The 15,473-nt window shown below is 35.0% G+C and overlaps 1 protein-coding gene across 1 annotated transcript in view; it reads left to right on the top strand.

The window, feature by feature from the left end:
* LOC127221898 (low-density lipoprotein receptor-related protein 1B-like) overlaps nucleotides 1-15,473 on the top strand; it is a 224,389-nt gene that overhangs the window by 29,417 nt on the left and 179,499 nt on the right. The window contains exons 4-5 of the mRNA XM_051183851.1: nucleotides 1,376-1,576; nucleotides 5,972-6,217. Of these exons, the coding sequence (XP_051039808.1) occupies nucleotides 1,376-1,576; nucleotides 5,972-6,217 (447 nt within the window). The remainder of the gene's footprint in view (nucleotides 1-1,375; nucleotides 1,577-5,971; nucleotides 6,218-15,473) is intronic.

Here is a 15,473-nt window from a genome sequence, read left to right on the forward strand (position 1 = left end):
CTTTCTCTTTATAATTTGAATAGTCTTCACATAAATATCATAAAATTGTACTCAGTTTAACTCAAATATTGCTTTTCCTGGAAGGAATTTTAACTGATGTTCATTCTATTATTTGTACCACTGATTTTTGTACATTTAAAATGTCTAGCTAACTTTGATTCCTAATTTCTTAAAGCTATTTTAGTTTTGATTCCTGTTGAGTTCCAATTTTCCAGTCATATTTGATAGTGTTTTTTCCTATTCTTGTGGCTAATTCTTCCTGCTATCTAGGCATCTTACCTGGGATTTACAAAACTTATTGTATGTCATTAAGTTTACAATGTGTCCTGATTCAAACCATGTCAAATAGTGAAGTATCAGTCAGTACTTATTTTAAATATTCTTCAGTAATTATTGTTAAAAAATACCATTTAATAATTTTAATCAACTTCAATACAAATCATCTGGTTTTCATTTAACTTCATTTACCATAGTGCAAACTATTATTATTAAAGTTCTACAAATGAATTTTAAGACTTTTAAATACAGTGTGTTTTCTAAATATGTGACCTGGTATTTTCATTTTAAATTTATTTGGACCCCTACCATATGAAATGTTGCTATTTTAACTACTACTATTAAACTCTAAGTACACTGGTTTCCCAGCTGTCATTCTGGGAGTCCATTAGCTCCTCCTTGTTCAGATCAGCTGTCTCTGTTGGTTTCTATAGCCTGGTCTTGTCCTCCCTCTCTGCATCTGGATTCTAATTGAGCTCAGTGTTTAGCTGTGGGTGTCTGCTTCTGTTTTTGACTTTTGTTGCTTCTTTTTTGAGTCAAGGTTTCTCTATGTAACAGTCCTGGTCCTGGAATTCATTTTCTAGAGCAGGCTGGCCTTGAATTCACAGAGATCCACTGCTCTGACTCCCCAGTGCTGGGATCAAAGGCATGTAGCACCATACATGACTCCTAATAACTGAATTTTTCATTCATTCTAATTTGATTTCTGTACATGGTGAGAGAGGATGCTCAATTTTCATTCATAGCATGTAGATGGTAACTTTTCTTAACAATGGGTATTTCAAATTCTTTTCACCTGTGAGTTTTGTTTGTTTGATTCTGCATCTTTTTTAAAAAAATTCGGGTGTCTGTATCTGCATGAACTAATATATGTGTCCTCAAATCTTCTGCATCATTCAACATAGCTGTATTTGTGCTCAGTCCATGCTGCTTTTCCTACTTTGCTTCTATAGAAATCTGAAAACAAACTGTCAAACTTCCAGAAAATAGATTTCTTGCTACTAGCAAGTAATTCTGTCTTTGATAGAAATGATACTAACCATTCATTACTGTGATCAAATTACAAAATTCAAATGCATTTTCTTTCCATTCCCTTAAGGGAGATGCATCAACAATGCCTGGGTATGTGATGGAGATGTTGACTGTGAGGATCAGTCTGATGAAGAAGACTGTGACAGTTTCTTGTGTGCACCACCCAAGTACCCTTGTGCTAATGACACATCCGTGTGCCTGCAGCCAGAGAAACTCTGCAATGGGAGGAGGGACTGTCCGGATGGGTCAGATGAAGGCATCCTTTGTGGTATTGCTTATTTTGTCCCATTTTCTTGTATCCAGATATTAGACTCTTTTAGTTTACTCACATCTACTTATTATCATTGGACACATTTATTCCATTTATTCCTTTCAAATAAGACATTTTTGCATTGAGGCTTACATATATTTTAATCACCAAATGGTGACTATATTGTATTATCATATTATATATTATATTGTAAATATATAACATATAACATTATAAAATATAATAAATGTGATCCAGAAAGCAACAATTAAAAAAAATCCAGATTTTTTTTTCAGTTGCAGAGCTCTGCAGGTCTTACTTCTCTAGCTCTGACTACAATTCCATAGCTGAGTGAATTGATATCAGGAGTCATTAAGAACAGAAAGCCTTCTCAATGCTGACCTGTAGGGTGCAGGTCCCATCACTATGTGGATGTTGAGGAGTCTTAAAACTTTACAAAAGAAATCATATTTTTGCTTGTTACAGCAACAGGGGGGAACCAGATAATGAGACAGACTGAGTACTGCCTGACTTGCTATGTTTGTGTCTCTGATTTGAAGTCCTTGTAGAATAGGTTCTCTGAGTATAGATATCTAGTTAAAACAATCAGTGCAACAGACTTTAAAAGAACTTGCAATAGCCATCTCCCCATGTCAAAAAATGTCATGAAGGAAAATAAGCTTTCCTTCCTGAGGAGATCAGAGATGAGAATATAGGCATGTTTTCTAAAAAAAAAAAAAAAAAAAAAAAAAAAAAAAAAAAAAGCAGCCCATAGAGCTATATATGATAATGACTAGAAAAGAATGCAAATTGACTGATCCAAAGAGTAAAATGCTACACATAGCCCTGAAGTTGTGTTTATATACAATGTTGCATTGTGTGAAAACATTTGTCACTCTGTTTTAAAATATATGTAATAAAGCAATCTTTCCTTCAAAGATTCTGTAATTCTGTAAGATTATCTTTTAATAAGAAAACTAAAATATAAGCAAAATAGTCATAAAAACTAAACCCTGAAACCAAATTAATGAAAGTACTACTACTAAAAAAAAAATGGAAAACATGTTAAATATTTTTCCTTTTCTACATTCTGCTCCTTCTAATAGCATTTCATTATGGCTACTAAGAGACAAGTAGAGATGAGAAGTAGAGAGATTTATCCAAGGCAACCACAGTAGGAAGAGTAACAAAGGAGGCATCTGTCAAAAAAAATTGCTGACAACAAAGTTATGTTTAAATAGATGTTGCTGGGTAAAATCCAAGACAGATTAAGTACTCGCATCACTGGCTCAGCTCAAGTCTGTAAAGAAATTGGAAGATGTATAACATTGCTTAAAGGGATAGAGATATGTTTGCTATGTTTGCTTATGTTCTAGTAGTCAGCTTCTCAATAAGAATAACGTTTTTTTGTTTTTGTTTTTTGTTTTCTGGCTTTTCCAGCCTATATTTCTCCTCTTAACTTTGGTTCATCTAGGAATCAAAGATGGCTGTAGCTTTAAAACAATACTTATGTCTGTGCTTTCGCTTGAAAAGAAGACAAGATAGGTCTCTCTTTGTTTTGTCTTACTTCTGTAGTAATTTACATACACATATGTGTAGGTGACCCAAAATAAAACAGACAGTTTTGTCCTGAGGCAGCAGCATTGCATATGTGTATAACAACATCTGCCCTCTCAAAACACATGGCAGGAATGGATGTAGATAATGAGAACCAAGAGTACATATAAGGATCAGTGTGTCTTCTGTGCTTACACACAAGAACAAGCCCACTACTGTGGTCTTCTAGCTTTGTGAAGAGATTCTTTTCATATCAAGGTTTTGAAAATTACTTAAAATGATTTCAACTAAAACAACCTTTCTGTCTCCAGGCAGAAGTCACCTTGTCAGGAAGTCTAAGAGCAAACAGGGTGGGAGTCCTTAGAGACAGTGGGGACAAAACAATTATCCCTGTGGATATGTGTACATTTCCAAGAGAAAACTTCTGGTCTACCAGAAGAGATTAAGAAGACTATTTTCAATGGCAGAAGGTTCTTGGAGGGGCAAGGAATATTAGCTGTGAGAGGGCTCAACAGTTTTACTGCTTACAAACATAGGAGAGCTCAGACACACAACAAACTTTCTTTATATTCTGAACTGTGTCAAACCAGCATCTATAATCATTCTATGGAAATTCACTAGAGCTATAGAACAGTATTCTCTCTCTCTCTTTTTTTTTTTTCCTAGTCCCACAGGAAGCAAGTTGTGTGTTCCAGCATGGTGTGGTATGAATTGATTTCTTCTGAATTTGTATCATGGTTAAAACCTAGTTGTGTTTAGGAAGGCCCAAAGGGAGCAGACCAGATTTTGGTCAGGAAGGCAGTATTGGTGCAGTAATGAAAGATTTTAAGAGAGGTTTCAGGGTTAATAACAAAGTTAAAGTGGAAGAATTAATAATACATTGACTGTGAGAATACAGATATTTAATGTGTATACTCAGTTTTAGATTTTAATGTGAGTTTTGTTTCTCCTAAACACTATTACTTAAATCCACAGATGGCATCAGAAATTTTTAGTGCTAAAAGTTATATTTGAAATAAACTAAAAACATGGTGAAAACTTTATCCTTTTTATTTTGTTTTATTTTATTTCTGTACCTGCTGGGCACAATGATTTTTTTTTAACTGTTATTCTCTTGAAAATGAGTGTCAATTGAACTAAAATAGGGCAAATACTTCAAAACGGCTGCAGTTATCAAGTAATTATCATTAGTGGAGAACAAGAATATTTGGAAATAAATCCATTTTTCTTTTCAAAATAATACCTAACATGAAGAGAATTCTTAAAGAAAACGCTTAATGGAATTATATTTCTTTTTGTATTACCGCAACTGTTTTGATAATGATGAATAGTAGGGCAAAGAGGCAAACCATATTAAAAAAAAAACTTTAAGATGAAGGACTCTTTAATGAACATCTTGCATTTCCACCCATTTTTATTAAAAAAAAAAAAACACTAGAGACCCAAGGAGATATATTATATGTGTAAATATTACTATGCATTGTCAGTCATTACAGAATAGTTCTTTTAGCACTTGTCTGAAGAAACACAGATCATTTTTGAGAAATATATTTTAAATTTCTATTTTGCTCTATTTTTGTGGTTTGTTTGTTTTAAGATGCAGTCTCTCTATGCAGATATGGGCAGCCTCAAACTCACTGTGTAGACCAGTAAGGCTTCATACTCACAGATATCCGCCTGCTTCAGTGTATCTAGTGCAGGCCTTAGAGGCATTCACACCCAGCTCAAAACAACATTTTTTCTACAAAGTAATAGGGAGGAGGTCTTGTCCTTCCTGCTGTGTTGTTGTCCCCATAGGAACAGTAGGAAACTGTAGGGAACAGTATCTTAGTCAAGAGCATGACATTTGTAAATTTGCCCAAGTTGGCCCAAATTTTAGAAGTTGTATCCTTTATTTAAGCTTTAACTTTATTCATCAGATATCTTTGAGTGCATATTCAACATTAGGCTGAAAAACATAATTAGAAATATTCTATGTCCCTCTAGAACCTAAAATTTTGTGATCAAAAATAACAATAAATGCATACAAATACAAATGCTATAAACGCATTCCCTTTCTTTAGCAATTATGCATATATTATCCATATGGTGAATAATAGTTGCTCATTACATGTGCCAAAACACAAGTATAAATTTTTTTTGTATTATGTGTTGGACTTTCATGATCTCATTGAATTAATCATAATAACCAACATATTGGGCACAGGTAGAAAGAAAACTCATTATGCCTATAACCACATAGGAATATACATGTGTTTATTTATAAGCACTAAAAACTCCAGTAATCAATTTCTGTCTCTCTTTTAAAAGACATCTACAATTGAGGGTAATCTTTCTAGTTTTAACCTTCAGGAGCCCTTTCCCCATAGAGAAATACTCCCTTAATCTAGGCCTAGGACCTACCCCAAATGATTTGAATGACTATGATGATCCCTCATTGAGGGCCTCACCCTCCCTGGGGAGTTAATGGAGGATGGGATGGGGGCTTTGTGGAGGGCATGGGAGAGTGGGAGGTAGAGGGAACTGGGATCAATATGTAAAATAAGAAAAATGTTTTTTACAAAAGTATGGAACACAGTTTACATCACTGCATTAACTCAATGTTCTGAACACAATTTGTATCAATGAGGTAACCCATGCTATGTTACAAATATAGTAAAAATGAAAACTTGCCTTCCCAATTCTTATCAATTAGAAATAAATTCTGGCATTGCATGATTCCTAGAAGTACTTATAGCTGAATGACTGTGGGAATTGTCTTGTATTGGGTAAACGAGTCCAGTTATAGAGAATTCAATCAGTGAGTAGTATGGAGTGAGAAAAACAAAGTGACTGAGAACATCTATCCCTTGACAGATGAATGTTCACTGAACAATGGAGGCTGTAGTAACCACTGTTCTGTTGTTCCTGGAAGAGGAATTGTCTGTTCCTGCCCAGAAGGCCATCAGCTCAAAAAAGATAATAGAACCTGTGAAATCATGGACTATTGTGCCTCCCATCAAAGGTGCAGTCAAGTGTGTGAACAGCACAAGCATATGGTCAAGTGCTCCTGTTATGAAGGCTGGACATTGGGTATGGATGGGGAAACCTGCACCAGTGTGGGTGAGTAGATACTGCCATCCATAAAACAAATCCTAAACACCTTGAAATTTTTTAATAAAACGTTTCCATTTATTCTATATATAGCTTTTAAATGTTATAAGTCATTTGTAACCTATTCTAGAACCTCTGGAAAGGATGTGTTACAGCATAACTTCTTCCTATTGAAGTACTTTGATCTTAGACATCTGATCAATACTACTATTTTAACTTATAATCAATACAATTGCCTTCTTATAGCATGTTTCATAAACAACACATCACAAATTGGAAATTGTACATTCCTACAACTGGACTTCATACAATGATGAATTTTTGTTATCACTGAAATCTTATTGAGTCCCCATAACACAGGTCTGTAGCTAAAGCTGAAGTTTGTTGAGGAGAATATTGTACCTTCATTTTAATTAACTTCTAGAAGAGAGAAATAATCTCTTTCAAGTTTTAAATGTAGATTTCAGACCACAGAAGCTAAAACCTACCAGGATTATTTGTATACAACACAAATGATAGACATAGGTGATAGAGAGAGAGAGAGAGAGAGAGAGAGAGAGAGAGAGAGAGAGAGAGGGAGGGAGGGAGGAAGGGAGGGAGAGAGAGATGATACATTGAGGGATGGATGGATGAATAGGTAGACAGGTGATAGGTAGATAGTTACTAAGACTGTCTCAGCTGCTGGTACCTGTTGGGCTTTAAACATAAAATATCTTCTTTCTTCCCCTTCCTTCACTCCTTTCATTCTCTCCTTGACTTTGAAAAATGATTTATACTGAATTATAATATACATGATTACTCATCTTAAAATATAAACATGGAAAAAGAAAAGAGATATTTTTTCTAAGGCATCTAATCAATAAAACTTTGGGAAATATTTCAAGTATTTACAAGATGAGAAGAAACCAAAATAGGAATGAAAATACCTTATTAAATAAATTTTAATTCATGATATCTGACACCAATAATATACAGAAATACGGCTTTTTAAAAAAGTTTTTCAAGGCAGGGTTTCTTTATGTAACATTAAATGTACGAAACTAGCTCTGTATAGGGACCTTGAACTAACAGAGATTCACCTGCCTTTGTTTCCTCCTCCTCCTGAGTACTGGATTTAAATGCATGCACTATTGCTCAACTCCACTGCTATATCATATCTCAATTCATCTTTCTGTTTAATAATAATTTATTATTATTTTTTTACATCCGGACCAAAATTCCCCTCCCTCCTCTCCTCTAACCTCTCTACCTATCTTCTCCTTTCCCGTTCCCAACTCCTCCATTTCTATCTAGAAAATGGCAGGCCTCCCATGGCTATCAACCAAACCTGGCATATGAAGTTGCAGTAAAATAAGTTCTTCTATTGTACAGGATTGTTTTGGCCATCCTGGGTCTTTTATTTTTTTCCATATAAAACTGAGTATTTTCCTTCAAGGATATGAAGAATTGTGCTTGCATTTTGATGGGGCTTGCTCTGAATCTGTGGATTGCTTTTGGCAAGATTGCCATTCTTGCTCTGTTGATCCTACCTATCCAAAAGCATGGGAGATCTTTCCATTTTCTGGTATCTTCTTTAAATTTCTTTCTTTAAACACTCCATGTTCTTATTATATGGGTCTTTCACTTGTTTGTTTAGCATTATGCCAAGATATTTTATTTTCTTTGTGACTGTTGTAAAGATTAAATCTCTGATTTCTTTCTCAGCCCCTTTATTGCTATATATAGTGGGACTACTGATTTCTGCCACTTTGTTGAAGGCATTTACCAACTGTAGGAGGTCTCTGGTAGAGTTTTTCAGGTCACTAATGTAAAGTGTCATACAATCTGCAAATAGTGAAAATTTGACTTCTTCCTTTCCAATTTGTATCCAGCTTGATCTCCTATTGGTTTCTTTCTCTAGCTAGAAATTCATGTACAATATTGAAGAGGTATGGAGAGTGTACAGCCTTGTCTTGTTCCTGATTTTAGAGGAATCACATTGTGTTCTCTCCTTTTAGTTTGAAGTTGGCTGTTGGTTTGCTTTATATGTGTAGGTATGTTCCTGATATACCTGATCTCTCCAAATCCTTTAACATGAAAGGGTGTTGGATTTTTGTAAAAGTCATTTCAGCATCTACTGAGATGATTATATGTTTTTTTTTCAATCTGTTTATATGGTGGACTTCATTGATGGATGAAACCTACTTAGTCAAGGTGGATGCTTTCTCTGGTGTGTTTGTTCTTGGATTCAATTTACCAGTATTAGATTGAGTATGTTTGCACCAAAGTTCATGATAGATATTGGTCTGTATTTCTCTTTCTTAGTTGTGTCTTTGGGTGACTTGGGTAGCAAGGTAAGTGTAGCCTTGTTAAAAGAGTTTTTCTGTGACCCTTCTGCTTCTATTTTTTGGGAACACATTGAAGAGTATTAACTGTCTTTGAATTTCTGGTAGAATTCTTCACTGAAGCCATTTGTTCCTGGGCTTTTTCTTCCTTCCTTCCTTCCTTCCTTCCTTCCTTCCTTCCTTCCTTCCTTCCTTCCTCTCTTTCTTTCTTTCTTTCTTTTTGGTTGGGAGAATTTGATGATGCTTCTAATTCATTAGGGAGTATAGGTCTATTTAGATTGCTTTTTTTTTCTTAATTTAATTTTGGTAACTTATATTTATCCAGAAAAATGTCCATTTGCATTAAATTTTCAAATGTTGTGGAGTACAGGCTTTCAAAATTTGACCAGAAGATTCTCTGGCTTTCCTCAGTGTCCACTGTTTTGTTCCTCTTTACATTTCTGATTTCGTTAAATTGTATGTTCTCTCTCTCTGCTCTTTGGATAGTTTAGATAATGGTTTGTCTCTCTTGTTGATTTTCTTGAAGCACCAACTCTTTGTTACATTTATTTCTTTGTATTGTTTTCCTAGTGTCTACTTTTTTTTTATTTCAGCACTCAATTTGATTATTTCCTGTCATCTACTCCTCCAAGGTGAGTTTACTTGTTTTTGTTTTATTAGAGTTTTCAGTTGTGCTGTTAATTCTCTAATGTGACAATGCTCCAGTTTCTTCATGTGGGCACTTAGTGCCTCTTACCACTGCTTTCATAGTGTCCCATAAGTAGGGGTATGTTGTATGTTCATTCTCATTGAATTCTAGGAAGTCTTAAATTTCTTTGTTTGTTTCTTCCTTGACCCAGGAATGGTGCAATTGAACTTTGTTTGATTTCCATAAATTTGTAGGGTTTCTGTGTTGTTGTTGAATTCTAACTTTAAAGCATGGTGGTCTGATAAGGTACATGGGGTTATTCCCATTTTTTTGTATGAAATGATGTTTGCTATTTGCATGTATGTGGTCAATTTTAGAGAAGGTTTCATGTGTCACTGAGAAGAAGGTTTATTGTTTTGTGTTTGTATGGAACGTTCTTTAGATGTGTATTAAACCCAATTGTTTCATAACTTTTGTTAGTTCCTTTCTTTCTTAAGTTTCTGTTTGGTGGACCTGTCTAGTGTTCGGAGTGAGGTGTAGAAATCTCCCTCTATGAGTTTGTGAAGATTTATGTGCAATTTAAGTTTTAGTAATGTTTCTTTTACAATGTGAGCACTTTTCTATTTTGGGCACAGATGTTCAGAATTGATACTTCATTTTGCTGGTTCTCCTATGATGAATAAGAAATGACATTCTTCATCTCTTTTGATTGATTTTAGTTTTAAGTATAATTTGTTAGATATTAGGATTACTACACCTTTTGGGGGGGGTCCATATGATTGGAAAAACTTTTCCCAACCCTTAACTCTGAAGTAAAATTTCTCTTTGAAACTGAGGTGTGTTCCTTGTTTGAGGAAGAAGGCTGGATTCTGTCTTTGTATCCATTCTGTTAGACTGTGTCTTTTTATTAGCAATTTCAGGCCATTATTATTGAAGTATATTAGTGACCATTGATTGTTAATTCTTGTTTGTTTTGGGTTTGGTGGTGGTGTGGATCCCCCCTCCATTTTTCTTTTGGCTGTGAGATTATCTATTGCCTATATTTTTGTGGGTGTAGTTAACTTCCTTGGGTTGGAGATTTCTTTCTAGTACTTTCTGTAGGGTTGGATAAGTTGATGAGTATTGTTTAAATCTGATTTTGCTGTGAAATATCTTGGTTTCTCCATCTATAGTGATTGAAAGCTTTTCTGGATATAGTAGTCTGGGCTGGCATCTGTTATCTCTTAGTGTTGGTAGAATATCTATCCAGAACCTTCTGGCTCTCAGAGTTTCCATGGAGAAGTCAGGTGTACTTCTTATAGGTTTTCCTTTATATGTTACTTCACATTTTCCCCTTGCTGCCCTTAATATTCCTTCTTTATTCTGAATGTTTGGTGTTTTGATTATTATGTGTCAAGGGAACTTTTTTTGTGGTCCACTTTATTTGGTGTTCTGTAAGCTTCTTGTACTTTCTTTAGGTTGGGAAATTTTTCTTATATTATTTTGTTGAATATATTTTCTACACCTCTGAGTTGGATTTCTTTACCTTCTTCTGTACCTATTATTCTTTTCACAGTGTCCAATATTTCCTGGATGTTTTGTGTTATGCATTTGTTGGACTGAAGAATTTCTTTGGTCAATGAATCTATTTCTCCTAGTTCTCCTAGTGTATCTTCAACATCTAATATTCTCTCTTCCATCTCTTGTATTCTTTTGGTTATTCTTGCAGCTGTAGTTCCTGGTTGCTTGCCATGCCTTTTTATTTCCAGTATTGCCTCAGACTGTCTGTGTTTGTGTTTGTGTGTGTGTGTGTGTGTGTGTGTGTGTGTGTGTGTGTGTGTGTGTGAATGAGTGTTTTGTTTTAGTTTGGTTTTTATTGTTGTTTTTTCTCTCTATTTCAGCTTTCAACCCTTGCACTGCTTGAATTCTGTTTGAATTGTTTCTTGCAATTTTTAGTTTGTTATTTTCTTCCATTTCTTCAAAGGATTTTCTCATTTCCTCTTTTAGGGTGTCTGTCATCTTCATCAGGTAGTTTTTTAAGGTTGTTCTCTTATGCTTCATCTGTATTGGCATGATCAGGTCTTGCTGATGTGGAGACCCTGGTCTCTGCTGGAGTCATATTGATCTTTCTATTGTTGACTGTGTTCTAATGCTGTAGTCTACCCATCCCTTCTCTCAGTGCATACTGGTGTATTCCTCCCTCTTCTGGTGGGTCCAGGACCAAGGTTCTCTTTTGGTGGGTGCATGCACGTCTAATACTCAGATGGCTCTCCTCTTCCGTTGGGTGGTGGCAGGACTAGGGTGTTGGCAGACTCTGGACGGGCTAATACTCCTGGATGGATTCACCCATTCATGTGTAGGCCCCAGTTCTTAGAAGGCTCTGAGAGAATCCTAAATTTGGAAACCAAATTACTGAGTTTTCCTTGTTTTAAAGTAGCATTCAGTTTGGGAAAATTAATATGCAGGCAAGGAGTATTATATTTTCAGAGACCATTAAATAATTTTAATCTTTTAATTTTATTGGATTTTGTATGTTTTCTCCTGTTAAAAATTGATTCCTCAATATTAAAGAATACATATTCAACTTTTTGTTCTCTAAGATTGCAGATAAATTAATCCTCACAAGAGAATACAAAGAGGAGTTAGTTGTGTTAGAAGAATCATTTTGTTCAGAGTGGAGAAAAAATATATCAGATTTGACCACAGGTTGTTATGATCATAGTTCAGTGGAACCCTAACATACTTTATTAAAGATGAAATTATTAGGTATTAGGGTAGATCATCATCATGTGAAATAACTCATGAGTTAATAAGTAATACATTTCTATCTTCTAAAATTAAATCTTTGAATAGATGTAAGCAGGTTAAACATTAATCCTCCATGGTGTTTCCATAAGCTCAGCCTGGGAGGAAGTACCTAGAAAACTATCTAATAACTCATAATTAGCTTGCTTCACACAAGATATGTTTATAATGTAAGAGGGAAACAAACATTCAGGTGAAAATGAAGGTTTTCCTATATGAATAATTTTGCCAGTTTATCATACAATGTTCCTTGAAACAGGGAAATTGATACCCATGTCAACATTTAAGTTATTCATGGCTATGTTTTATTATTTGATTTAATTGTCCATGTATAACAGGTTTTATTCTACATTTCTGTTACTTCATCTTTTTCAAAAAGCAGAAAACTCACAGCATATTAAAAATGAATTCTCATGTATCTGCTGGAATTTAAACATTTCAATTGTGTTACCCTTTCATTTCTATTATTCTGAACAAGAATCCTTTTCTTTTAAAAAATGTGTTTCTGCTATAGAATTTAATATAGCTCTGAACTTGTCTTGACATTTGAAAAATACAAAAACAGGAGGGGTTGAGGAACAAAGAATATGAGGCTTTGTGGTTCAAGTTAGTTAGAGTCAGACCACCCCTCTTCTTAAACCTGAAATTTTTTCCTGTAATGCTCTCATATTTTCTCTTTTGCTTCTGAAATTCTTCATGAGCTAGCTTTTGCTTCATTACTGGGTTGTTTTATTTTTTAAATCACACTTAGTCTTACTTGTTGAATATAAAGATTATAAATAACTATTAGTTTTATGATTTGGGTTCTTATTTAATAAACCCAATCTGATTTTTTACAATCTGCCCTTTTATTTTCTGATTTTCTAAAATTCTCTATTTTTTCACTGCCTTAATTTCCAAACAACATTCTTTTAAATGATCTACTGTGTATATTGCTGCTATGTATATGTCTTCCTAACTCTATCATCTGCTCTTTGGTGGGCATGCTTCTCCCACTACTGTAAAGAACATGATAATCTCTTCCTGGTGCCTCTTAACCTGAAGCAAATTACATTTCCTCAAGAATGACATTTTTTCTCTTGTTTGTCCAGTTTTATTTTTAGATTAAATATTTTATTGCTGTTTAAATATATTAATTTTTAGGAAGTAGATTATGGATGTGAAATCATGAACACTAAAGTAAAATTATCATCTTTGGGCACAGTGCATACCACACACAATCTTTGAATCTCACATGTCAATGTGGATACAATTGGCAAACTCCTTCCTACTCGGACACATATGTGACCACCTAAAATTTCATTTCTTTGACATTTAAAATTTAAAGGACACCAGCTTTACTTCTTTATATTTCTAATTCCCTGAGTATCAGCAAGCCACTTAAACCTAATTTGGCTATGGGGATGGAGAGTTCACTCAGTGCTTAACATTGCTTCCTGCTCTTGACGAGGATCAAAGTTCACATCCAAGCACAAGATGAGGCAGTTCAAAATCTGAAGCTCTAGGTCCAGGAAATTAGGTGGAAAAGTTCTATCCTTGGAAGATACCTGTGAAGAAACATGCAAACACATGCACACACACACACACTTACACCTGTGTATTTGGGGAGGGTGTCCATATGTTCCTTGTTTTTTCTCATTCAAGTATCCTGGATTTGGCCTCCACTTCTGTTCCTCAGCATTCTCAATGACTCTCCCTAATATTCTCAATGATCTTGATTTCTCTCTGTCTGTTACTGTTTTATTCTTACCACGTCTGAACTTTTCCCTTTCAGTGACTCAGGGGGTGCAACTATATTCCTCTAACCAGTAGCATATTGACCTCAACACAGGTCAATAAATATAACACCAGCTACTAAAAATGGTCGTTTTACAGAAGCTAGTTTCTTTAGTTGACACAGATGAAAGCACTGGAAATAAAAGTTAATAGGCTTTTCATGGACTGAAGAAGAGAGAATAATGTGAGTAGATTAAAGAGGTCAGTTCTATAGAAAAGACAAAATGACAAGATGCAGCTGGCCCTACCTTGTGGAGAAGTGAGTAGTGAAAGAGGAAAAAGCAATGAGATGAAGCTGTAAGGTACTTATAATGTGATCTTGGTAAACTGACACTTTCCAAACTCATCCTCTCCAACCAACACTTTAGGTATCTCTCTGAGTCCTAAGTTCCTCAACGTGCTCTACGGGGGCCTTCAGTTTGCTAGCCTTCTCTGTTCACTGGTGGGTTGTTTTGTTCTTGTTTTGTTATCTTTTTTGTTTTGTTTTGTCTACATCCTCCCTGAGCATCTCTGAAACCATAGTATAAGTGCTGTGGAGGCACAGTATATGCACATTCACAGTGCGTGCATACACAGAAGTAACACAGTGTTAAACACTCACTATCCACTTGCTCTTCTCTGATCACTGTTATCACCAATGTCCATTACTATAGCAAACCACATTCTCTTTTAAAAATTGCATCCTATAAACTCTTTAACATTGTCTTCTTCATGAGTAACTCTTCTAAGATACTTCAATTTTATTTATAATCTCTTAAATACCTATGGGTATTATATCCTATTGATAGAAATATCTCTCACTGACTATATATAGACACTGTAACCCAGAAAAAGAACTTCTTCTGTTGCAGGCTTGTAGCTAAGAGGTAGTAGAAAAAAGGTATTGGCATTTATTCTTCTGACTCCAAGGATGAGTTTCTCTATGATGCCAGCACCCAGCCCCTTCTCAGCCTTCTCAGTGCTCTGTAATCTCACATTCCCACAACACCTTTGAATATCTGACTTTCAAGAGCTTGCACTTTCATTCTTTCTAAACAAGATATCATATTCAAGTAATTTATATGCCTTTTGTATATAAAATTTTGTAGCTAGTAGCACATAGCATATTGGTTGTGAGATGTTATTTTAAATAGTAAATCTTTTATCTTTCTTCCACAACACACATACTCCTTACTTCAGCTATTTTCCTCTTTCTGTTATCATTATGCAATCATGAATGAAGGGATGAGTTAATTAAAGCCACACTTCTCACACAGAACCATTATTGTTTTGTATATGTTCTTCCTCCTATTCCTCCTCTAAAGCCTGTTATAAGTAGTTTTTTCCCCAGTGGTCTGGTCCCACTGCCAAGCCAGCCTCAAATAATACACTGACACGATGTATTAGATATAATTCTGTTGGCCAGTTACTAGTGTTTCTTATTGGCTCACTCTGTCTTAAATATTAGCCCATTTCCATTAGTCTAAGTATTTCCACGTGGTCTTGTCTTACCGGAAAGAGGGGCTGGCATTCTGCTCTTACTGTCTTCCATCTTGAATCTCCTCCAGACTACTTCCTCCCTCCTCCTTGTCTCCTTGTCTGGCCTATCTTGCTTTCCTATTGGCCAACAGTGCTTTATTCATTAACCAATATGAGAAACATATTTACAGAATGACCTCTCCCATCAAAAGTCCTCTTTTTTTCCTTGCCAAGAGGAGCATTCATATATGGCTCATATATTTTCTTATAAAATATGGGCCATTATATGCATGAC

The sequence above is a fragment of the Phodopus roborovskii genome, unplaced genomic scaffold (genome assembly GCF_943737965.1).
Source record: "Phodopus roborovskii unplaced genomic scaffold, PHOROB, whole genome shotgun sequence".
In the NCBI taxonomy this organism is placed as follows: Eukaryota; Metazoa; Chordata; class Mammalia; order Rodentia; family Cricetidae; genus Phodopus; species Phodopus roborovskii.